At 45.5% G+C, this 24,352-nt stretch overlaps 1 protein-coding gene across 2 annotated transcripts in view; it reads left to right on the top strand.

Moving 5' to 3' along the window:
* The window catches only part of LOC139560285 (zinc finger protein 704-like), an 81,613-nt gene that overhangs the window by 40,576 nt on the left and 16,685 nt on the right, over positions 1–24,352 (top strand). For both annotated transcript variants that reach the window (XM_071376922.1, XM_071376923.1), the window contains exons 3-4: positions 6,921–7,015; positions 14,532–14,776. In XM_071376922.1, the coding sequence (XP_071233023.1) occupies positions 6,921–7,015; positions 14,532–14,776 (340 nt within the window). The remainder of the gene's footprint in view (positions 1–6,920; positions 7,016–14,531; positions 14,777–24,352) is intronic.

Raw genomic sequence — 24,352 nt, 5'->3', positions numbered from 1 at the left:
CATGACAATCACCGGATTAGGTTGAACATTGAAATATTTAGAATAAAAAAATATAGTTTCTTGAATACCATTTCAGTAGTCTATTACACTTTTTAATAAAGCACTATGAATTACTTTAAGAGGCTACTAATATTTTCTATGGTGTGACACGGGAATAAAAAACTTGGTTTGACCAATTCATGGACTGGTGCCACTAATGCCACCAGGGGGTGAGTCTTGAGCCCTGTTTTAATGCTATGCATGTAACAGTTGTCTGACAGAGAGATACTCATTCAATAGAGAATACCAGATGGGAGTGGGAGAAGTAAAGAGATCCGAGGGAGGATGAGTGCACATCATTGCTGTAAACTGCTGCTCACATCCCACTGTCTAAAGAGAAAGGGGGAGAAGAGGCAGGGGCCATTACGTAACGTGGCAGAGGAAAGCCAGGATGGGTGGAGGAAAGATGGGGGAGGAGAAAGGGGCGAGGCCGAGGGTTACTATTATAAGGGGAGGTGGAGGGGGACAGCAGGCTATTGAGACCGGACGGGGCAGGTAGAGGGAGAGAGAGAAATAGACTGCTGACGCAGACCAAAAGCCAGTGGCCTGCTGTCCAAATTTCAGAGGAGTAACCCTTCTGTCCCTCCAGTCTGTCCCTCTACAGAGAACTGGACCAATATCAAAACACACCTCTGACAAATATGTGGGTGGGAAGTGTGTGTAGGAGGGGAGGGTGCAAACTGGAGATGCAACATGTGGTGCAGCGGTCTAAGGCACTGCTAGAGGCGTCACTACAGACCCTGGTTCGGTTCCAGGCTGTATCGCAGCGGTCTAAGGCACTGTAGCTCAGTACTAGAGGAGTCATTACAGACCCTGGTTTGATTCCAGGCTGTATCACAGCGGTCTAAGGCACTGCATCTCAGTGCTAGAGGAGTCACTACAGACCCTGGTTAGATTCGAGGCTGTATCACAACCGGCTGTGATTGGGAGTCCCATAGGGCGGCACACAGTTGGCCGAGCGTCGTTAGGGTTTGGCCGGGGTAGGCCGTCATTGTAAAAAAGAATTTGTTCTTAACTGACTTGCCTGGTTGAAGGTTGTATGAGTAAATGTGATGTTTTTCAACCCCTTTCCTCACCCAGCCAAGGGCACAATAGATTTCATGTCAGTCTGAACAAGAGGCTGCAGCACTGCCAAGGGAGGATAGACACGAGCACTGAATCCAGTAGGTTCCCTCTGTCTTCCCGTAAATGACAGAGTTACATGTTAAGTACCCACGTTGTGGATCGGACGAAAAGACAGATGAATGGATGAGAGGACGGCTAGATGAATGCTATATTTACAGCCTATTTAGATCAGTGTGATTGTGATCATGGAGCATCATTGACTCAGTGTCTATGTAAACCCACTGTGTAAGCCCACTGCCTCTCTGTGGTGGTAACTTCCTTATAGATAGGCTAAATTACTAAAACAACATTCTGGTGAACTTCTGGTAACAGCCCCTCAGTCTCCTGGATGATACACGCACACGCACACGCACACACACACACACACACACACACACACACACACACACACACACACACACACACACACACACACACACACACACACACACACACACACACACACACAGACACACCCTTCTGGTGAAATGATGGCTCTTTTTTTAGGCTGGTGAGATGCTCTTCCCATTCTCGCTCTCTACCTCTCCATCTGTCTTTCCCTCTCTCATCCTGTAGTTGGCAGACAGTGTGACACATATCTGCGTCCTGGAAAACAGAACTGTCTACTAGCTCAAATCTGCTCCAGGTCACACACACACACACACATATTTTATTTTAGATGTGAATAAATCATGGCTACTTTTAGTAGATGTCTTAAATGAGCCTCAGTTAATTTGGAACTCGTAAAAAAATGGAGGTTAGAATGTCTGCCTTGTTGTATGGTGTGCCATCCTAATCCACAAGGGACGTTGTTTCAATCCCAGTTGAATGCTCATCAGATCATACACACGTGTCTGATTTAGTACACGATGTGTGTATATGAATGTGATTGTACGTGTGCCCTTGTGAGTGTGTTTATTATCTCGGTGGATTGGTTTTTATAAGTAGCTAGGCTGCTCGTCATGTGTAGGCCATCTGTCTTTTTCTGTTCTCTTGTGTAAACATTGATATAAAGTTATCTGATGTAGGTTGACCATAGAGGGAGGTGCACTCAAGGGTAAAGTCACACACACACACACACACACACACACACACACACAACATATTTCCAGATGTTAGACTTGGTCAAACGTGAGGTTTGTCTGAGCAAGTGAAAACAGCGATGTGTAAAGTCTCTGTTGCCCTCTACTCTTCTCTCTGTTGTTGTTTTGGTCTGTGTGTTATAAAGAGAGTGTGCTTCATAGTTGATGCATTCCTTTCAGATCGGTCTGCATCCCATCCAGCACCGTTTCTCATGTTTGGAAGTCGACCCAGTTAGAAGAGAAACGCAGGGGAAGTTTTGGTTGTGTGTTTACTTAAGGCAGACATTTTGGTGGCGTGTTTGTGGTGGAGCTTTGCCAGGGCTTACGGCTTGGCTGAGAGCGCTCCTCAAACCAGTTTACTCTGGTTGAGCAGTCTGGAGGCGGGAGGAGGACCTCTTAAAGCTGCAGGCTATTTGTCTGTGTGTTTTTTAAAATTATTATTATTATTGTGAGTTTGTGTTTGCACTTCATTTGAAATTTTGTGTAGTGAATAGGTGTGTGTGGATTTTTGCTACACCATTTCCTTGTGTGACAGAACTTTTTCATGTTTGAGATTTTGAATAAATGAGTGTGTGCCTGTGTTCCTTGGCTCGGTTTTAAACAGTCCGGGGAACTCTAAGCCTCGAGAGAAAGGATACCGAGGAAAGGAAAGAGAGCAGCGTGTATCTTGGTCTTTCCAACACAATGACACAGATTACTGCAGGCTCTCTGTTTTGTTAATATGTTACCCTCTCTCAAATACTACCCTGTTCTCTCTGTGCCTGTGTCTGTGCCTGTGCCTGTGTCGTGTGCAGATCTCTCTGTGTCTGTGCCTGTGTCGTGTGCAGATCTCTCTGTGTCTGTGTCGTGTGCAGATCTCTCTGTGTCTGTGCCTGTGTCGTGTGCAGATCTCCCTGTGTCTGTGCCTGTGTCTGTGCCTGTGCCTGTGCCTGTGTCGTGTGCAGATTTCTCTGTGCCTGTGCCTGTGCAGATCTCTCTGTGTCTGTGTCTGTGCCTGTGCCTGTGTCGTGTGCAGATCTCTCTGTGTCTGCCTGTGCCTGTGCAGATCTCTCTGTGTCTGTGCCTGTGCCTGTGCAGATCTCTCTGTGTCTGTGCCTGTGCCTGTGCAGATCTCTCTGTGCCAGTCTAAGTGGGCAGTATAAATACAAGGTTGAGCTGACGGCTCAGCAAGGGGTGAGCTGGGCACAGGGAGGTTATAACAACACTGCCAACCGTCTCTTTGTCTCTCTCTCTCGCTCTCTCTCTCTCTCTCTCTCTCTCTCTCTCTCTCTCTCTCTCTCTCTCTCTCTCTCTCTCTCTCTCTCTCTCTCTCTCTCTCTCTCTCTCTCTCTCTCTCTCTCTCTCTCTCTCTCTCTCTCTCTCTCTCTCTCTCTCTCGCTCTCTCTCTTTCTGTCCCTCTCTTTTCCTGTTGCTCTTTCACTTCCCCTCCTTCTCTAAAGCAGATGTAGGATCATATATTTATTTGGTGCCCGAATGGATGAAGTGTTGCGTGCAGCTGAGAGTCGAGTTGAGACGAACAGTCTTCCTGATGAGCCCTTCCTGGCTAACTAGTTTATGCTGGCAAAAACAGCCTGGCGCTAGTTAAAGTTAGTTAAAGTTATGTTTATTTTGATGGGTGAGGGGAAATTAACTTGTGACGTTGGTCACCATCTGGATGTCAACGTGACGATGCTGTGACGATGCAAGCTCTCTACTGCTCTCTATTCATGTCGAACCACCGTTTTCCTTTCCCCACACTTCAAAATATCCTGGGTTAAAAACAACCCGATTGGGGTAAATATAGGACATTACACATGTTGGGTTATTTTGACCCAGCCAGTTGGGTTGTTGATATTGGGTTATTTTGACCCAGCCAGTTGGGTTGTTGATGTTGGGTTATTTTGACCCAGCCAGTTGGGTTGTTGATATTGGGTTATTTTGACCCAGCCAGTTGGGTTGTTGATGTTGGGTTATTTTGACCCAGCCAGTTGGGTTGTTGATATTGGGTTATTTTGACCCAGCCAGTTGGGTTGTTGATATTGGGTTATTTTGACCCAGCCAGTTGGGTTGTTGATGTTGGGTTATTTTGACCCAGCCAGTTGGGTTGTTGATATTGGGTTATTTTGACCCAGCCAGTTGGGTTGTTGATGTTGGGTTATTGAGCTATGATCCACAGGGTCAGATCAGAAGATTGGAGGCGTGGCTTAGTAGGGCTGTGCCTTTCAGCCCAAAAACAATTGGCCAGTTGTAAGAGTAAATGTAAATCCGGTTAATCTGTTCTGTTGTATTGCCAACACATGTTAAAGGTTCATGAACAGTACAAATGGTTTTTTCGGGAAATTGTGTGATATTTGAAGGGAACCAGATCAAAGTATAATGACCGAAGTATGAACAATGACTGTAGCTTCTACATTGATAAAGTTTGATCATAAAGTTGCTTCCACCGGTGTCAAACACTTGGATTCCGTAGGCGGGATTATTAACATTTTCACACGTACCAACAAACGGGTGTGATCATTCTACAGAGGTCCCTGGAGCGTACGCTCAAACCAATGGGATTAGAATGCCTATTTAGAACGTCCAGTTTCGATTGACTCAGCATTTGAGTTTGCCTCTGTTTTTTTCCACAGAAACACAGTCCTTACAAAGTTATGTCCAGAATGTGACCATTTTAGTTTTGGATGCAATCAGAATGACTATGCAATCAGAATGACTATGAGACTTTTAAGGTTGAGCACTGACACTCTTGTTGCTTTAGTAAGGTTAACAGAATAACAGGAATTCCTTAAAGCTATGTAGCCAATATCAAGACAGGGTGAAACACTTTTATTGTAGTGATTTTCAAAAAAATATATATATATATTTTTTTTTTACCCAATTGGTAGTTACAGTCTTGTCCCATTGCTGCAACTCCTGTGTGGACTCGGGAGAGGCGAAGGTCAAGAGCCATGCGTCTTCCGAAACACAACACAACCCAGCCGAACGGCACTGCTTCTTGACACAATGCCCCTGCACCCGGAGGCCAGCTGCACCAATGTGTCTGAGGAAACCTGATGACTGTATCAGCGTGAATTGCAGCCAGCCTACCACAAAGTCGCTAGAGCACAATGGGACAAGAACATCCCTGCCGTCCAAACTCTCCCCTAACCCAGACGACCAATTGTGCACCGCCCCACGGGTCTCCCGGTCACAGCCGGCTGTGACAGAGCCTGTACTCGAACCAGGATCTCTAGTGGCACAGCTATCACTGCGATGCAGTGCCACTCGGGAGGCCCCTATTGTAGTGATTTTCACTGAACATTTACAACTCTGGCTTTAACGTATACATTTTAGTTTGTTTATTTGTATTAACTAATACTTAAACTGAATGTTTCTGAACATTCTCCCAAGTCCCAACTTTGGCAAACAAGTTTCAAACTCTTGTGGGCGTTTTATAGCCACAAGCATAAACTACACTCAAAAAAATGCAGGGTTGTTTGGTTGACCAAACTGCTGGGTTGCAGGCACTAAGTTGGGATGTTTTCTTTAAAAGCTGCTGGGTTATAGGTGCTGAGTTATTGGTGCTGGGTTATTGGTGCTGGGTTATAGGTGCTGGGTTATAGGTGCTGGGTTATTGGTTATTGATGCTGGGTTATTTATGCTGGGTAATTGGTGTTGGGTTTTTAATGCTGGGTTATTGATGCTGGGTTATTGGTGCTGGGTTATTGGTGCTGGGTTATTAGTGCTGGGTGCTGGGTTATTGGTGCTGGGTTATTGGTGCTGGGTTATTGGTGCTGGGTTATTGGTGCTGGGTTATTTATGCTGGGTTATTGGTGTTGGGTTTTTGATGCTGGGTGCTGGGTTATTGATGCTGGGTTATTGGTTATTGGTGCTGGGTGCTGGGTTATTGGTGCTGGGTTATTGGTGTTGGGTTATTGATGCTGGGTTATTGGTGCTGGGTGCCAGGTTATTGATGCTGGGTTATTGGTGCTGGGTAAATGATGCTGGGTGTTGGGTTATTGATGCTGGGTTATTGGTTATTGGTGCTGGGTTATTGGTGTTGGGTTATTGGTGCTGTGTTATTGGTGCTGGGGACTGGTTTATTTATGCTGGGTTATTTATGCTGGGTTATTGGTGTTGGGTTATTAATTCTGGGTTATTGATGCTGGGTGCTGGGTTATTGATGCTGGGTTATTGGTGCAGGGTTATTTGCACTGGGTTATTGATGCTGGGTTATTGGTGCTGGGTTGTTGGTGTCAGAATCTTCAGCACTCGCAGGGGATGTGACCACAGTATTTATTATTGGACTGGAATTTTCCATTACATGCTTTAACACAGTTTGTTTTTCTGTCTAAAGAAGGCATGGCTGGAATATTTCAGAGCTGAAATTTGTATAGGGTTAGGTTTTTTTCCTGGTTATGATTGGAAAAACGTGATTGGTCTGTTTGGCTATGGCAGACTCACATGATGGGTCAGTTTGACTGCAGCAGACTCAGTGAACGGGTGGTCTGCAACGGCAAAACAAAGCAATTGGCAAGTCTGTAGTGGGGCAATCTCATTGTGAGGACACTATAGTGGGCAATGGGTCATATTACTATGCTGCTATGCTTGTATTGTAGCATGACTGTTATAGGTCTACTGATTTGAAATAGAATCCTCACACTTTCTATGCAGGAATAGCATGTTGGTTGTCTGTACATAGTGTGTGACCTGGCCTCTGGTGTGTGTGTGTTCCAGGAAACCTTCAGGTCTTGCTGATAAGGAGGTACTGGCTGCTACCGTCCTGACATCACTGTCCACCTCTCCTCTGGTCCTCACCCAGACAGCCTCAGGTAAGACTGTACACACACAGAGATTCAGGTCTGTAGTACAAATCTCTAGTGTCCACCTCTCCAGCTAATGTTTACCCCCTCAACCAACCTCACCCTGCCAACAGCCTGGCCTTGGACACATCGCCATGCCTGTTGTTTCCGGAGTTGCCCGTTACCGTGGCACTCATCGCCGTGACAACGATAGTAGACAATCAGAAGTCCTACCTCAATTTTCAACCTTAATATGCAAGAGTTTTTCTTTTGCAGTTTTTTTGGAACCACCTCCCTCGTTGGAGAGTTGCTTTATTTAATTTAAGCAGGACAGTAACCTAAAACACAAGGCCAAATCTACACTGGCGTTTCTTACCAAGAAGACCGTGTATGTTCCTAAGTGGCAGAGTTACAGTTTTGACTTATCTTATTAAAAATATATGGCCAGACCTGAAAATAGTTGTCTAGCAATGATCAACAACCAATTTGACATAAATTAATAATGGGCAAATGTTGCTCAATCCAGGTGTGGAAAGCTCTTAGACTTACCCAGAAAGACTCAGTTGTAATCGCTGCCAACATGTATTGACTCGGGGGTGTGAATACTTAAGTAAATGAGATATTTCTGTATTTAATTTTCAATAAAAAAAAATGTATTATGGGACTTCCGGTCACGGCCTGCTGTGACACAGCCTGGGATTGAACCCGGGGCTGTAGTGGTGCCTTAGACCGCTGTGCCACTTGGGGGGCACGTTGTAACTGTTTTAAAGTCACCATTGGCCTCATGCAGAAATCTTTGAGGTTTCCTTCCTCTCTGGCAACTGAGTTAGGAAGGACACTGTCATACTTGTCCTGTTGGGTGAGGATCACTGGCGCCAGATCCCCCCCCCCACCCCCCTCTCCCGCACCAGTTTTATGACCGGTCGTAAATATTGTGTAGAAACTTTGGATTTGGCAATGAAACAATATTTCTGTATTCTTCACAGTTGGAAGACCCCGTGGGTACTTAAAGAACAATCACGTCGAATTCATTACTAATTGGTGATGTAACTAAGGACAGTAGAACAACATAACTGTATCTTTGAATGTGTATATTTCCCAGTGATCAGATTCACATCCAAATGTGGGGAACTGATATGATTAAATATGAAACTATTTGTGAGAAGATGTAATGTGATGTTAGCCTTCTAATTGAGATAATTATTTTTCATATGAAGTCTTAACCAAGTCATTGGCTACGCCCACATGAGCACAGACATTACGACAAAAGGAGGGAACACCCCTTTTCCCAGAGTGGATAAAAAACACTTCTGGCAAAATTTACATGAGACAAGAAAGCATGAAGCTGTGACTACATGTTGGAATGGTTGGCAATTTCAATACAGACCAGACAGCGTGAAGTGGTGGTTACATGGTGGAGAAATGGTTTAAAACTAAAGACCAGGCGGACGGTGTGAACCGGACGTCACGAATGGTTAAGAAACTTTGAACCTCTCTGAAACTTTCTCGAGTGAAGAAGATAAAGACTAATTAGGAACATTCAGTCTGCAGCTGTTTAAGTACTTTAGTCTAGTAACCTCGACCGAGAACCACCGGGTGGTACTCTGATAGTTATTTAGAATGGATCTTTCAAACGACCATTGGTACGTCTGACGTATCCATTATAACAGAGCTACAACTACGAAATACTTTGATCTCTGGACAAACCAGAGACTTTCTGTCGAATTACTCCCCAGAAGGATCGAGTGTTTTCAACGGGGAGACAGCAAAGACATACACACGAAAATATGTACATTGCAATTCTTTTGAATGAGCGGCCGTTCGTGTGCAAAGTATTTGCATTTCCATGAGCATAGTTCTCAACTGTATGTATGTAGTGGGTCCATTCTGTCTTTCCCGCTCTTTATCTGTCCCCACCACTTTCCATTGTCTACCAAGTCGTCATATCGGGTTTAGTCCATTAGGTACTTTTCATTGCATTATGTAGTAATCAAAGTGTAAGCTGTTCTGTTTGTGTGTTTATGCAATTCTGTGTGATTATTTAGTTAGTAAATAATTAAGCCAGTTTGTATATCACTGATTCATCATTTATGCTAGGGTTTGTGCAGATATCCAAGGGTTTTGCGACATTCAGAATGAGACTGATAGAAGGTAAATAACAATTAATGAATGACTGATTCGAGATATTTATATCTTTACGAGTTAGTTCAGAACACGGTAACTTGTTAAATAAACTTTTTCCGTGGTGCCCCAAGATTTGTTAATGCATTAATTGTTTACAGGATTAATATAATCATCGTAATAATTAAACATAGTTCATCGATTTGATAAAACAATCATCATCATATTAAAGATAGCCAAAGACATGACAACACCTGTATATTTGTAGTGACTGGGTGTAATGATACACCATCCAAATTGTAATTAATAACTTCACCATACTCAAAGGGATATTCAATGTCTGCTTTTTGTATTTTTACCCGTCTACCAATAGCTGCCATTCTTTGCGAGGCATTGGAAAACCTCCCTGGTCTTTGTGGTTGAATCTGTGTTTGAACACTGTTAAACACTGTTATTGGACACAGAGTGAGTCCATGCAACTTATTATGTGACTTGTTAAGCACATTTTTACTCCTGAACTTATTTAGGCTTTCCATAACAAAGGTGTTAAATAGACATTTCAGCTTTACATTTTATATTAATCTGTACACATTTCTAAAAATATAATTCCACGTTGACATTATGGAATATTGTGTGTAAGCCAGTGACAAACAAAACTAATTTAAATCCATTTATAATTCAGGCTGTAACACATTTGGAAAAAGTCAAGGCGTATGAATACTTTCTGAAGGCAATGTACGGCGGAGTTGCTCATTGGCTGTTGGAAATAACATTAATAGTTAATGTATTCATATTTAACATGAATAGGTTTTGTGGGTAGATTTGCAGTATGTATTTAGACGTGCGCTAGCAACTTTTGACAGACTGGTTTCTTCTGGACAAACAAAAAAAACGATACCAACATGTTGTGTGGAAAAAAACTAAGTGATAGAGTTCGAATGTTTGGATAATCGTTGTGATTGGAGAATAGCTGTAAGGGTTATCGAATCAGGATCAACTCCTCTCCTACAGCTGCACCATCGAGAGCATCCTGACTGGTTGCATCCTGACATGTTGTATCAGTGCCTGGTATGGCAACTGCTCGGCCTCTGACCGCAAGGCACTACAGAGGGTAGTGCGAACGACCCAGTACATCAGTGGGGCCAAGCTTCCTGCCATCCAGGACTAGGCGGTGTCAGAGGAAGACCCTAAAACGACCAGAACAACGCCGGTGAAGGAGAAGTACTCGGAGCGCTCTTCTGGTCCGAATTAGGAGGTGCGCACACCCCCCACCGCTTCCGGGTATATTACTCGCTACTGTTCAGTCCCTGGATAATAAAGTTGACGAGCTCAGGGCAAGGGTTTCTTTCCAGAGAGACATCAGGGATTGGAACATACTCTGTTTCACGGAAACATGGCTCTCTCGGGATATACTGTCAGTCGGTCCAGCCATCTGGAATCTCAGTTCATTGCGCCAACAGGAATAAACATCTCTCCGGGAAGAAGAAGGGCGGGGGTGTATGTTTCATGATTAACGACTCATGGTGTGATTGTGATAACATACAGGAACTCAAGTCCTTCTGTTCACCCGACGTAGAATACCTCACAATCATATATATGCCCTCCTCAAGCCGATACCACGACAGTCCTCAAGGAACTTCACTGGACTTCATGCAAACTGGAAACCACATATCATGAGGCTGCATTTTTTGTACCTAGGGATTTTAACAAAGCAAATTTTAGGAAAATGCTGCCTAAATTCTATCAGCATATTGACTGTAGTACTCGCGCTGCTAAAACACTCAACCACTGTTATTCCAACTTCTGGGATGCCTACAAGGCCCTCCCCTGCCCTTCAGCAAATATGACCACAACTCCATTTTCCTCCTCCCTTCCCATAGGAAGAAACTCAAACAGGAAATACCCGTGCTAAGGACTATTCAATGCTGGTCTGACCAATTGGAATCCACGCTTCAAGATTGTTTTGATCATGCGGACTGTGATATGTTCCGGGCAGCTTCCGAGAATAATATTTATGTATACACTAAGACGGTGAGTGATCAGGAAGTGTATATGAGATGTTGTACCCACTGTGACTATTAAAACCTACCCTAGCCAGAAATCGTGCATAGATGGCAGCCTTCGCGCAAAACTGAAAGCGCGAACCCCCGCATTTAACCATGGCAAGGCGACTGGGAATGTGTCAGAATACAAACAGAGTAGTCATTCCCTCCAAGGCAATCAAACCAGCCACGTCGCGGACACCGGCGTCCTGCTTCCAGACAAGCTAAACACGTTCTTTGCCTGCTTTGAGGATAACACAGTGCCACCAACCTGGCCCGCTACCAAGGACAGTGGGCTCTCCTTCTCCTTGGCCGACATGCTTCAAGATGGCCACCATTGTATTTGTACCCAAGAATGCAAAGGTAACTGAACTAAATGACTATCGCCCCGTAGCACTCACTTCTGTCATCATGAAGTGCTTTGAGAGACTAGTCAAGGATCATGTCACCTCCACCTTACCTGTCACCCTAGAACCACTTCAATTTGCTTACCATCCCAATAGGTCCACAGATGATGCAATTGCCATCACACTGCACACTGCCCTACCCCATCTGGACAAGATAAATACATGTAAGAATACTGTTAATTGACAATAGCTCAGAATTCAACACCATAGTACCCTCCGTGCTCATAATTAAGCTTGAGGCCCTGGGTCTGAACCCCGCCCTGTGCAATTGGGTCCTGGACTTCCTGACGGGCCGCCCTCAGGTGGTGAGGGTAGGTAACAACATCTCCACCCCACTGATCCTCAACACTGGGGCCCCACAAGGGTGCGTTCTCAGCCCCCTCTACTCCCTGTTCACCTATGACTCCGTGGCCAAGCTCACCTCCAACTCAATCATCAAGTTTGCAGACAACACAACAGTAGTAAGCTTGATTACCAACAACGACGAGAGAGCATACAGGGAAGAGGTGAGGGCTCTGGTAGTGTGGGGCCAGAAAAACAATCGCTCACTCAACATCAACAAAACAAAGGAGATGATCGTGGACTTCAGGAATCAGCAGAGGAAGCACCCCACCTCTTTAAGGAATACCTAGGATAGGATAAAGTAATCCTTCTAACCCCCCCCCCCCCCCCTTAAAAGAGTTAGATGCACTATTGTAAAGTAGTTGTTCCACTGGATATCATAAGGTGAATGCACCAACTTGTAAGTCGCTCTGGATAAGAGCGTCTGCTAAATGACTTAAATGTAAATGTAAAAGGTAACATTTCAAACGAGTTTAAACACTGCAATGAATAAACATTGCATGAATTAACATATAATTTCTTAATGTACTGTACATTTGTAAATGTTAGACATTTTAAAGCATAATTTCAGGTGACCAACCGTGCTCCACTCCCTGGTCTACTGGGTGAGCAGATTCTGTTCCAGCCCAGCAACACATTCGATCAACTCATTAAGTCTACACACCCAGCATGCATCCAGCAGTGGGGGGGGGGGACATCACTTTTTATATATCAAGATGGATTAACACTCTTAACAGCCTTACCCGACTGTTCACAGCCGTCCGCTTGGTCCTAAAGCACACCGTTGGCTTGATTTGTATCACATTCCAATGATAAAATAAGGGGGTGACAAAAATGTAACATGTCCTCCCCGTCCCAAGTGAAAGTTGCTCCCCTGTATACCACCCATGTCATACAAGGATGTGCCAGCAGTCTCTTGGGACTTTCATTGGGACTTCTTCATATGCGGACAGGCTTTCACAGAGCTCCATATCTGAGGACAGACAACATCACAGAGAAATTGGCTTCATATGCAGACAGGCTTTCACAGCGCTCCATATCTGAGGACAGACAACATCACAGAGAAATAGGCTTCATATGCAGACAGGCTTTCACAGCGCTCCATATCTGAGGACAGACAACATCACAGAGAAATAGGCTTCATTATATTAAAGCCCTGAATATTATGTGGCTATTATCTCATTGTCTGTCTTCATAGTTTTCCTCTCTAGAACTGGACAATCGTTTCATAATATCCTCCCACCAAACGACCTGCCCTATCTTAATAGTACACCTACTCTCTCCATTTTCTGACAGCTGGAGCAGAAAATTATTTTACCCTTTTCCAATGCGTTTGGAGAATTTTTATTTGACTTTACAATGATAAATAGGCCTACATCAAGATATCAAGTTGATATGAAGTTAGCTGATGATAGTTCACTTAGCTGTACGGTATGTAGATTTGGCTCGATAGCTGGCTGCTCGTTAGCCTACACACGGTGGCCTGCGGTAGCCAGCTTGCTAGCTATTAACAATGCATAGTTTTGGAACATTTTCAAAATGTATTTAATAAGGTCTACTTGAATAGGTTCACGCCAGGAAACGGCCAATCTTTTGGAGTGAATGGCAAGCAACTCTACAAACCTATTGTACTACGAAATCAACATCCGTTTTCCCCCTGATGTTCATTATTGTTGTGGTTACAACTCTGGGGTGAGGAGACGAGGGCTGGTAAATAGCCAGTGTGCCGAAACGCACATTAAGGTTATGTGTGGCTGGGTTATTGGGCCTTTGGAAAAAGGAGTCCCTATGTAAGCCTGGCCCGAAATCCATTGTGGTTAAAACCTATTCAAATCAAATGTATTTGTCACATGCTTCATAGACAACAGTTGTAGACGAACAACTTAACCCTTCCCTAAGTCTACAGCATATACTCAACCCATCTCGGGCCCCATCTCCACAGTTTAGTTCAGTTATTGATTAAAACGGGCAAACCCACTAAATATTAAAGGATGGGGTGGACTGTACAATATGTGGGAAGACGGGGCAAATATGTATTCGTTTTTCATAATTAATAAGACATTTCATCCTACTCTTTTCATACATTTTAAAAAATTTACCCGGTTACCTCCTTTCTTCCCCCTGGTTCCACTGTTGTGCTGAGTACATCGCTCCGTGGGTTTAGGGGTTAGTCTCCCCCGAGACAACATGTAGAACTATGTGAACTCCTGTGTCTGTATTCTCTGTAGGACCCTCCTGATCTACACTGGCCCCCATGGACCAGTCAGTCATTGATTTAATATGAGTTCATCTCCAACACACAGCTCATCCTGTCGGAAGGCTTTATTTTTCATTATGTTTCGCCACAAGGCAATGTGATTGTGGCCTTTTTATAAGATCTGTATAAGGATCTGTGTTAGTGAAGCAGTCAAAATAACATATTGCACTGGAGGGGTTTGTAGGCCAACACTGCTGGAGAGGGAGGCTGTTTTCCTATGGATAGATGGACATTCAATATAAACCTCAATTCACATTTTGCATGAACAATGTTGCAAAAAAACATTGTATGAACATTTTTTTTATTGTATGAAGTCACGAAGTGAATTAATGCCTCCCTGGTTTTGATTGTACTGACTGGCCCTCCTCTGTCTCCAGCTGCAGTTCCGGAGCCAGCCAGCAGAGGGTGGAAGGAGGTGCTGTCAACTAGCTACAGCAGCTCCACCAGTGGCAACTGGAGCTGGGACACCAGTGACCAATCAGTGCCCTCCACACCGTCCCCGCCTCTCTGCAACGACACCAGCAAGAGCTTCCTGCTCTCCTCCCAGGGTGATAATGTCATCGACGACGTCAAAGAGAGCACGCACTTCTTGTTTGAGGACCCCATACCCCGGAAGCGAAAGGTACAACTGGGGGTCAGGGGCTTCGGATGAGGCTTCATCCTAATGCTACTGAACACCCTTCCATCCTTATCTCCTTATCTCCAAGGAGTTCATAGATCACAGCTATATGATTTATCCAGTCCAGTTACGTGTTTCTTGTGACCCTTCCGATGAGAACAGTATTTGTAGCCACAACCAACCCTAAGCTGCGACCCATTAAAAATGGGCCATGGGCCAACAGTGGCTCCCATCGATTTATCAATCGCTGCCCTAGTGTGTAGTTTTCCTAATTCAAGGGGGCCTCTGAAACCCCTCTGAGAGATTATCTCAAAACACAGCTCCAATGTAATTTAGGATCTTATGACACTGGCTTGGCCCTGAGACAACAAGGTCGGTCGACCTTTACGCCTCTGAGCATGACGGAGTGTGTTCTCGCTCAATCTTTTCCTCCATCTCTCTTTTTTTCTTCCCCTGCCCTTTTTAATGCAGTGGAAACATTCCAAGACATTAATGTGGTTTCACTATCAAGAAGAGCCATGCGCTCCATCTCCAAGAGGAAGAGGTGGGAGAGGATGGGGAGGAAGAGTGTCAAAAGAGAGGTTGTAAAAAACATATTAGGGATGAGGAAGAGGAAGAGGGGAGTTAAATGACTACTGAGCTAGGGGAGGAGAGGGGAGTAAGGGGAGGAGTGAAAGGGGGAGGGTGAGGCTTCATCTGCAGGAAGCTGAGGGAGAGAAGAATATCTCATAAATCCACTGTGACACAGGTGTGGATAGAGGTGTGGATAGAGGTGTGGAGACCGGAAGGGACTCAGATAGGAGTGTGCAGGTCCAACGCACTGGCCTGTAGGCCTATCCCAGAGGTAGCCGAGTCCATTTCATCCAAAACACATAAGATCATACAGTATGCAGGAGGCCAGGCCATAGATATCCAATATCCTGAAAGGAAAGTGGATTACACTCACTGACTAGCTTCACCAGAATAGGACAAACACATTCTAGCATTCCCATCACTTGAACTGAATGCTGGTTATGCCGTATTAGAGCACACAACAAGACCGTGCTCTATTTGTCAAGTCATCCGTCAAATGTAACGTCTTGTCTTCATGTTTCACGTCCGTCTTCAGCCTCACCTCGCTCGTAAAGATGTGACGGAGCGTTAGACAATGCTAGACACACAGTAAACATTAAATCAACATTATGCAAAGCCTTGGGAGGCCACCGCAATAAAGCTTGCACTGACATGCATGTGGGGTTCTTCATGAATAGCTGGCTATAGATAAAGTCATTACAGTTTGGATGACTTGTGTGTAAGCCTGCCCTGGGAAAACCTAACAGGCAGTTCGTTTCCTGTGGTGGTTCAGTGCAGTAGGCCAAGACCAGAGGCCTAACTAAGTCCTGATTTGCAGGCAGCAGTAAATCTGGATATACAGTAGAGTAGCTGCAGTGTATCTGACTGTGTTATAAGAGGCTTAGGACTGTGTTAATCACCTGGGTATTCCTGTGATTGTGTTAAGGTGGAAGAAAAGCACTTTGTGCGTTGTTTGGGATTGTTTGTTGAGATGCTGCAGATTTGCCGTTGGGAGTGTTTCATACAGTATGCTTCAGTGCCATTAGAGATGTTGCATATGATGTCTTCACTGCAAAGAATAACGGATTGCATACGAATATAGACTGTTAAAAAGGGTTAAATTGATCAGCCCGCTGATAAACCTGTTCTATAGTTTGTATTTTAAAGTCACTCTCTCTCCCATCCCTCTTTCCCTCCCTTTCTGGAAGCTGTTGATAGGTAGAGAGCCAACGCCCACTAACCTGTCATTAGTACCGATGCAGGTCCAAACACATCTCTCCCTCCACTGCCTGCCTCTGAGATTTGCATGAGAAAATGCATCTGAAAAAAGATAGATTAGATAGATAGAAAAAAGATAGATAGATTAGATTCTGCAGTCTAAAAAATGCTGGGTTAAAAACAACCCAATTTTGGTAAATACGAAATATACCATGTTTGGTTATTTTGACCCAGCCAGTTGTTTTCTTTAAGTTGGGTTGTTGATATTGGGTTATTGAGCTATGATCCACCGGGTCAGATGGAAGACTGGAGGCGTGGCTTAGTAGGGCTGTGGCTTTCAGAGAGTTATTTTTGGTGACTGGATCTTTTGAAATGAAATCCATAGGTTATTGTCAGGAGGCGTGATCTATTGGGGACGTGTCTTTCAGACTGGAGTGAACGTCACACGCCTACTAAGCCGCGCCTCCAGTCTCCTGATCTGATTGGGTGGGTCATAGCTCAATAACCCAACTAAGTGACCCAACTGGCTGGGTCCAAAATAACACAATTTTCGTTCTGTCAACTATTTACCAAGCGCTGGGTTGTTTACTCAGCATTTATTAGAGTGTGCATGTGAGGAAATAGTTGCTCTCTGTGTAATGTGCCTAATCCAACATGAGTTGTCCCCCCCCCCCCCCCCCCTCCCCTGTGAAATGTTGATTTACGTGTATTGTGATAGTGCTTGACTAAAATAGGTGTGGCTACCCATTTTGGGTGCGGGTTATATTTAGGTAAAATACTTTTGAGCTAATGTTCATAAGAGGTGTAGAAACTCAAGCAGTTGAGAATTTGAGGTGCCGGTACTCTGGTGAGCTCCTGCCCGACTTAAGCACTGTTATTGTGTTGAAAAGGGGACGCCTACAGCCAAACAACTTGAACATTAACACAATGAATTAATTGAATAAAGAACTACCTCTTTCTTCAGCCTTGCACACAAACGCAGTGCTGTTGCCTAGAAATAATATTGCGTATGATATGGACGTGTACACATACCAGTAAGGCTACAGTGTTTTAGAGGCTATTCATTATTATAATGATCCACTTCGTCACATGCGTGTTGAATCGAACAGGACCGGCAGTGATTATTTTTTTTTTCCTCAACTAAGAAGCTTGTGGCGAGGGGGGCTCGAACCCATGGTTAAAGTGTACTATCAAGTGGAAGTTAACCACTTTAGCAGAGTGTGCCATTGAGAAGCAATGATGACGGCGCAAGTCCACATGACTCTTATTTTTGTACGATAAACGTACACTTTTTTTAGTTTATTTTTTTACATGAAAGCACATGGAAGTGTGTGATACTGATAAACAAAACGTGGGTTTTTGTCATATATGCCAAAATCTGAAAATGTTGTCTGAGGTTAGTAGTAACTAGTAGCCTAGTCAGGGCTGCATCAGTGCAATATTGGCACATACCATTTTGTTAACAGACACACATAACAAGTAAACCTTGAATTTGTCAATTGAAAATATCCCTGTAGTGGCCAGGGTTGATGTATTTTAAGAAATGCCAATGGTTGGTGGATATAAAGTCTAAGATCTTTCATGTGCAGATGAACAAACAACCCCCGTATCACACACTCACAAACTGTAAATATAGGGGTGCACATTGTACTATCAATCGGTGAAAGAGCGCTTCAAATATCACGTTCAATTGTACGTGAATCACAGCCAAGTTGGTTCCTGTTTCAATCACGTCTTTGGTCCCGTTCGTTTGGGTCATAACAAAAACGCCGTAATGATTGGGTGACAGTAGAGCCTCCCACAATGCAGTTGATGGCTGCAGGATGAAGTTGGTGAAGAGCAACTGCAGAAATGTGCCGTCGACTGCAGTCGAAACGGCATGACCTTTGATCACATGGTTTTTGTCAAGTTCACGCAGCCGTCACGCAAGGCGCACGTGGGACAATTTGTATCCCCATATTGCGTGTGATCCGCTTGAACGTGCCGTAACACAGGGTGAAGAAGACATTGGCGGAGCCTCATTTTCATGCTTTGTTGCACGTTGCTTTTTGGAATAGTTTGTTTTAGTATCTATGTTTCTACATGTGCACTGATTTGATTCATTTATCTTATACTGCACAAAGATATATATTACATTGACCTAAACGAATCCAATCTGTAAGTGGTTGGAGTTATTTCACCTGTTATTGAGATGGTGGTTCCAGTTTAGATTAGTTTCATTTATCAATCTAAACCATCGTCCCTACCTTGGCAATCATTCTACCTGGATGGTGTTCAGAGATGGATGGGAGAGGTTGCGGGGAGCTGAAGGGTGGGGAAAAAACCAACAAGATAACTGATGTAAAATGTGTATAGTATGGAAGTAGAAGCCAGACATGCTGACTAGACCGGGCGTGCGCGTGCGTCCGTGCGTGCCATCGCGCGCATGTTGATTTTGCACATCCATTTTGGACAGGTCGAAACACATGAAACATTCATGGACATTTAGCTAGCTACAGTAGCTTGCTGTTGAAGGCTAATTTGTCCTGGGGTATTATTTTATTTATTTAACCTTTATTTAACCAGGTAGGCTAGTTGAGAACAAGTTCTCATTTACAACTGCGACCCGGCCAAGATGAAGCAAAGCAGTGCAACACAAACAACAACACAAAGTTACACATGGAATAAACAAACATACAGTCAACAATACAATAGAAAAAAGGCTATATACAATGTGTGCAAATGAGGTAGGATAAGGGAGGTAAGGCAATAAATAGGCCATAGTGGCAAAATAATTACAAATATAGCAATTTAACACTGGAGTGACAGATGTGCAGAAGATGAGTGTGCAAAGGAGCAAAATAAATAACAGTATGGGGATGAGGGAGTTGGATGGGCAATTTACAGATGAGCTATGTACGGGTGCAGTGATCTGTGAGCTGCTCTGACAGCTGGTGCTTAAAGCTAGTGAGGGAGATATGAGTCTCCAGCTTTAGTGATTTTTGCAGTTCGTTCCAGCCATTGGCAGCAGAGAACTGGAAGGAAATGTTGCCGAAGGAAGAATTGGCTTTGGGGTGACCAGTGAAATATACCTTCTGGAGCACGTGCTATGGGTGGGTGCTACTATGGTGACCAGTGAGCTGAGATAAGGCGGGACTTTACCTAGCAAAAACTTATAGATGACCTGGAGCCAGTGGGTTTGGCGACGAATATGAAGCGAGGGCCAGCCAACGAGAGCATACAGATCACAGTGGTGGGTAGTATATGGGGCTTTGGTGACAAAACGGATGGCACTGTGATAGACTGCATCCAATTTTCTGAGTAGAGTGTTGGAGGCTATTTTGTAAATGACATCGCTGAAGTCAAGGATCGGTAGGATAGTCAGTTTTACGATGGTATGTTTGGCAGCGTGAGTGAAATATGCTTTGTTGCAAAACAGGAAGCCGATTCTAGATTTCATTTTGGATTGTAGATGCTTAATGTGAATCTGGAATGAGAGTTTACAGTCTAACCAGATACCTAGGTATTTGTAGTTGTCCACATATTCTAGGTCAGAACCGTCCAGAGTAGTGATGCTGGACGGGCAGGCAGGTGTGGGCAGCGATGGGTTGAAGAGCATGCATTTAGTTTTACTTGCATTTAAGAGCAGTTGGAGGCCACAGAAGGAGAGTTGTATGGCATTTAAGCTCGTCTGGAGGTTAGTTAACACAGTGTCCAAAGAAGGGCCAGAAGTATACAGAATGGTGTTGTCTGCGTGGAGGTAGATCAGAGAATCACCAGCAGCAAGAGCGACATCGTTGATGTATACAGAGAAGAGTCGGCCCGAGGATTGAACCCTGTGGCACCCCCATAGAGACTGCCAGAGGTCCGGACAACAGGCCCCCCAATTTGACACACTGAACTCTGTCTGAGAAGTAGTTGGTGAACCAGGTGAGGCAGTCATTTGAGAAACCAAGGCTGTTGAGTCTGCCGATTTAAGAATGTGGTGATTGACAGAGTCGAAAGCCTTGGCCAGGTCGATAAATACAGCTGCACAGTACAGTCTTTTATCGATGGCGGTTATGATATCATTTAGGACCTTGAGCGTGGCTGAGGTGCACCCATGACCAGCTCGGAAACCAGATTGCATAGCGGAGAAAGTACGGTGGGATTCGAAATGGTCGGTGATCTGTTTGTTAACTTGGCTTTTGAAAGACCTTAGAAAGGCAGGGTAGGATAGATATAGGTCTGTAGCAGTTCCAGGATACCCGGGCCAGGTCGATTAGAAAGGCCTCCTCGCTTCCTGGTGGAGAGCCAGACGCGATCACCAGGATGGAACACAGGAGCCTCACTGCGGTGGTGATTTGCCTGCTCTTGCTGATGGCGGACGAAGTCTCACATGGGCATCGTTCCATACCTCTTTTGCGCACCTGAAACACTCGTCCACCGCAGGAGTGTCGGTCTGGCTCGGAGTCCACGGAGCCAGGGCCGGCTGATACCCCATAACTCACTGGAAGGGAGTCAGCCCGGTGGAGGAGTGTCGGTCTGGCTCGGAGTCCACGGAGCCAGGGCCGGCTGATACCCCATAACTCACTGGAAGGGAGTCAGCCCGGTGGAGGAGTGTCGGTCTGGCTCGGAGTCCACGGAGCCAGGGCCGGCTGATACCCCAGAACTCACTGGAAGGGAGTCAGCCCGGTGGAGGAGTGTCGGAATGAATTCTGGCGGTATTCAGCCCAAGGAAGGAATCGGGCCCACTTCGCCTGCATCACTGGCAGTGACTCCTCAGGAACCTCCCCAGCTCCTGGTTCATCCTCTAGGCCGGTACCCGAAAGTGAGGCTGACCATGACCCCCAGCTTCTCCATGAAGGCTCTCCATACACGTGATGTGAATTGGGAGCCACAATCGGAGATGATGTCCTCCAGAAGAACATAGTACCGGAAGACCTGCTGGAACAGTGCCTCAGAGACCTGGAGAGCGGTAGGTAGACCAGAGAGAGGAATGAAACAGCATGATTTTGAGAATCTGTCCACATCCACCAAAATGGTGGTGAAACCATCAGAGGAGGGGAGATTAGTGACGAAATCAATGGACAGATGAGACCAGGGATGCTGAGGCACGAGAAAGAGAAGGAGTCTTCCTGCTGGAGCGTGCCGGGCAGATTTAGATTGAGTACATACTGAACATGAGTGGACATAGTGCGCAACGTCCTGTGCCAAAGTGGGCCACCAGTATTTCTCAGAAAGGGATTGAGTGGTGTGGGTGATACCTGGGCGTCCAGTGGCGAGGGATGTGTGTGCCCAGGTCAGCAACTGATCTTTGACCCCTGTGGGTGTGTAGATGCACTTACATTTACATTTACATTTAAGTCATTTAGCAGACGCTCTTATCCAGAGCGACTTACAAATTGGTGCATTCACCTTATGATATCCAGTGGAACAACCACTTTACAATAGTGCATCTAACTCTTTAAGGGGGGGGGGGGGGGTTAGAAGGATTACTTTATCCTATCCTATGTATTCCTTTAAGAGGTGGGGTTTCAGGTGTCTCCGGAAGGTGGTGATTGACTCCGCTGACCTGGCGTCGTGAGGGAGTTTGTTCCACCATTGGGGTGCCAGAGCAGCGAACAGTTTTGACTGGGCTGAGCGGGAACTGTACTTCCTCAGTGGTAGGGAGGCGAGCAGGCCAGAGGTGGATGAACGCAGTGCCCTTGTTTGGGTGTAGGGCAGGTGGCTGGAGTGGGTTCCTCCTCCAGAGCCTGGCGGATGTCCACATCTATGTCCCAAAACACGGGGCCAACGATACAGGAGGACCGATTGATGGGCTGACAGACACTCACAGGGCCCTCCACCGACATAGAACCACTGGGTGGGGGGAAAGCAGGTCCTTCGACATCCTGGTACCCAGGCGGTAATCCTCCTCTGACCAGGAGGTGGTGGGATTATGGAGTTGGCGCCACGGGAGGCCCGATGACTTTGTGCACCGGTACGGAGGTGATGACGAAGGAAAGGTTTTCCTGGGGCTTGGGTCTCACGGTGAGGGTGAGTGGAGCTGTGACGTGCATACAGTGGTTGCTCATCTAAAAGTTTTGAGATTATGCTGTGTGATTTAGAGGTAATTTGTGGTTTAGTACGGTACCCTGCGTCACTGCTTCACTGTTCCAGACCAGCGCAAGAGGGAGTTGGAGCACTGATTATGCTTACTGGAAAATACTGTTTCAAAATTAATGGAAGAGGCAAGCAGAAGGGTGAAAAGACAGCATTCAGAGGTCAATACTGCGCTGCTCTGAGACAAGCATGGGGACTGGTCTTGATAAATCAATGAGATGTTTATTTTTACTGAATCTCCATTTGGGTATTGGTTAGACTACAATTAGGGTGTGGAAACGGTACAGCGCCATATTTTCCTCGCGGAAACCCAAAGGGTTTCGGTTTTTTCTTGGAATAGCTAAATTTAAAATCAATCCCATATACTATGTTCTTACAAAAAAAGTTTTTAAATTCTCTAGTACAGCCAATATCTCTAGTACAGCCAATACAAAAAGTCAAATGCTTCTCAAAGATGCCCTCTGGTGGTCAAACTAGCACTAACTAGCATTAATGGCAACAATGGCAGACAATTAAAAGACATCCCTTAGAATTCTGCGGCAGCCCGCAAGGTGTACTGCAGTCTGACGCAACTTTTACAGGAAGAACCACTGTAATAGTGCCAGATCCCAATGGTCACAGGTATGAGGTGATGTGCAGGGAGGAGGCAAGGGCCTGGTCAATAAAATCCCTCGCCGCACCTGGAATCCACTAGAGCTGTAGAAACAATAGAAGAGGGACAGCCAGCTAGTGAAATCGATACTAAAAAAGGTTTGGTGGAAAGTAATGATGGATTGGGCTGTACCGGACACCGTTGAAGCTGGTGCCCCTCCTGGCCGAAATAGGGACAAGCCCTAACTGTCTCCGACGGCGTCGCTCAGCCGTGGGAAGTGTGTCCAAGGTAAGATTGTCTTGGCACGCCAACTTCGTCTGGACCTCTTCGGGCAATCCTCTTCTGAATCGGATGCAGAGTGCCGGTTCATTCCACCCGCTGGAAGCTGCCACTGTCCGAAAGGTGAGCGCATACTCCGCCGGGGTCATCCTGCTGTAGTTGGAGTAGGCTCTCACCCCCCTCTCTGCCTTCCAGTGGATGATCGAAGTCCCCCCTGAACAGAGCCATGAACCCCTCATAGGAACCCAGCTCCTCCTCTTTCCCAGACGGCCGTAGTCCACTCCACCGCCCGTCCGATCAGCAAGGAAATAACCGTGGCAACCTTGGACTCCGTGGTGGGGGCTACCATCTGATGAGTGAAATAGAGGTAGCACTGGAGTAGAAAGCCACGGAATGTGGAGGGAGACCCGTCATATTTGTCCGGGAGGGACAAACGGTCATTGCTGACCTGGGCAGACTGTTGGATGGGCTAGGGTGCTGACGTGTGGTAGAGAATCCTCCGCTTGTTGGACGTGACACCCCTCTGGAAATGTCAAGACGTTGAAGAATGCGGAAGACCTCTTTCACAGCCGCCCCCAGTGGTGCCAGCTGATTACTGATAACCAAAGAGTGTGATGTTAGGGTAATTAATCAGAGAGTAATGAAGTCCAGGTGTGACTAATGATGAGACGCAGGTGTGCGTAAAAGATGGGTTGCCAGGACCGGTGGTTAGTAGACCGTTGAGTGCCGGGGAGCAGGAGTAGATGTGACAGGAGGCTACAGGACTGAAAGTCACCGAATGCAACAATCATGTGTCTGTCACTAGCAAACACAGTCATAGGTGGTACCGATACTTCTAAAATTCAATCAAAAGGCACAAAGGGAAATAAATATGC

The sequence above is a fragment of the Salvelinus alpinus genome, chromosome 30 (genome assembly GCF_045679555.1).
Source record: "Salvelinus alpinus chromosome 30, SLU_Salpinus.1, whole genome shotgun sequence".
Taxonomy (NCBI): Eukaryota; Metazoa; Chordata; class Actinopteri; order Salmoniformes; family Salmonidae; genus Salvelinus; species Salvelinus alpinus.
This window is presented reverse-complemented; position numbering and strand designations above follow the sequence as displayed.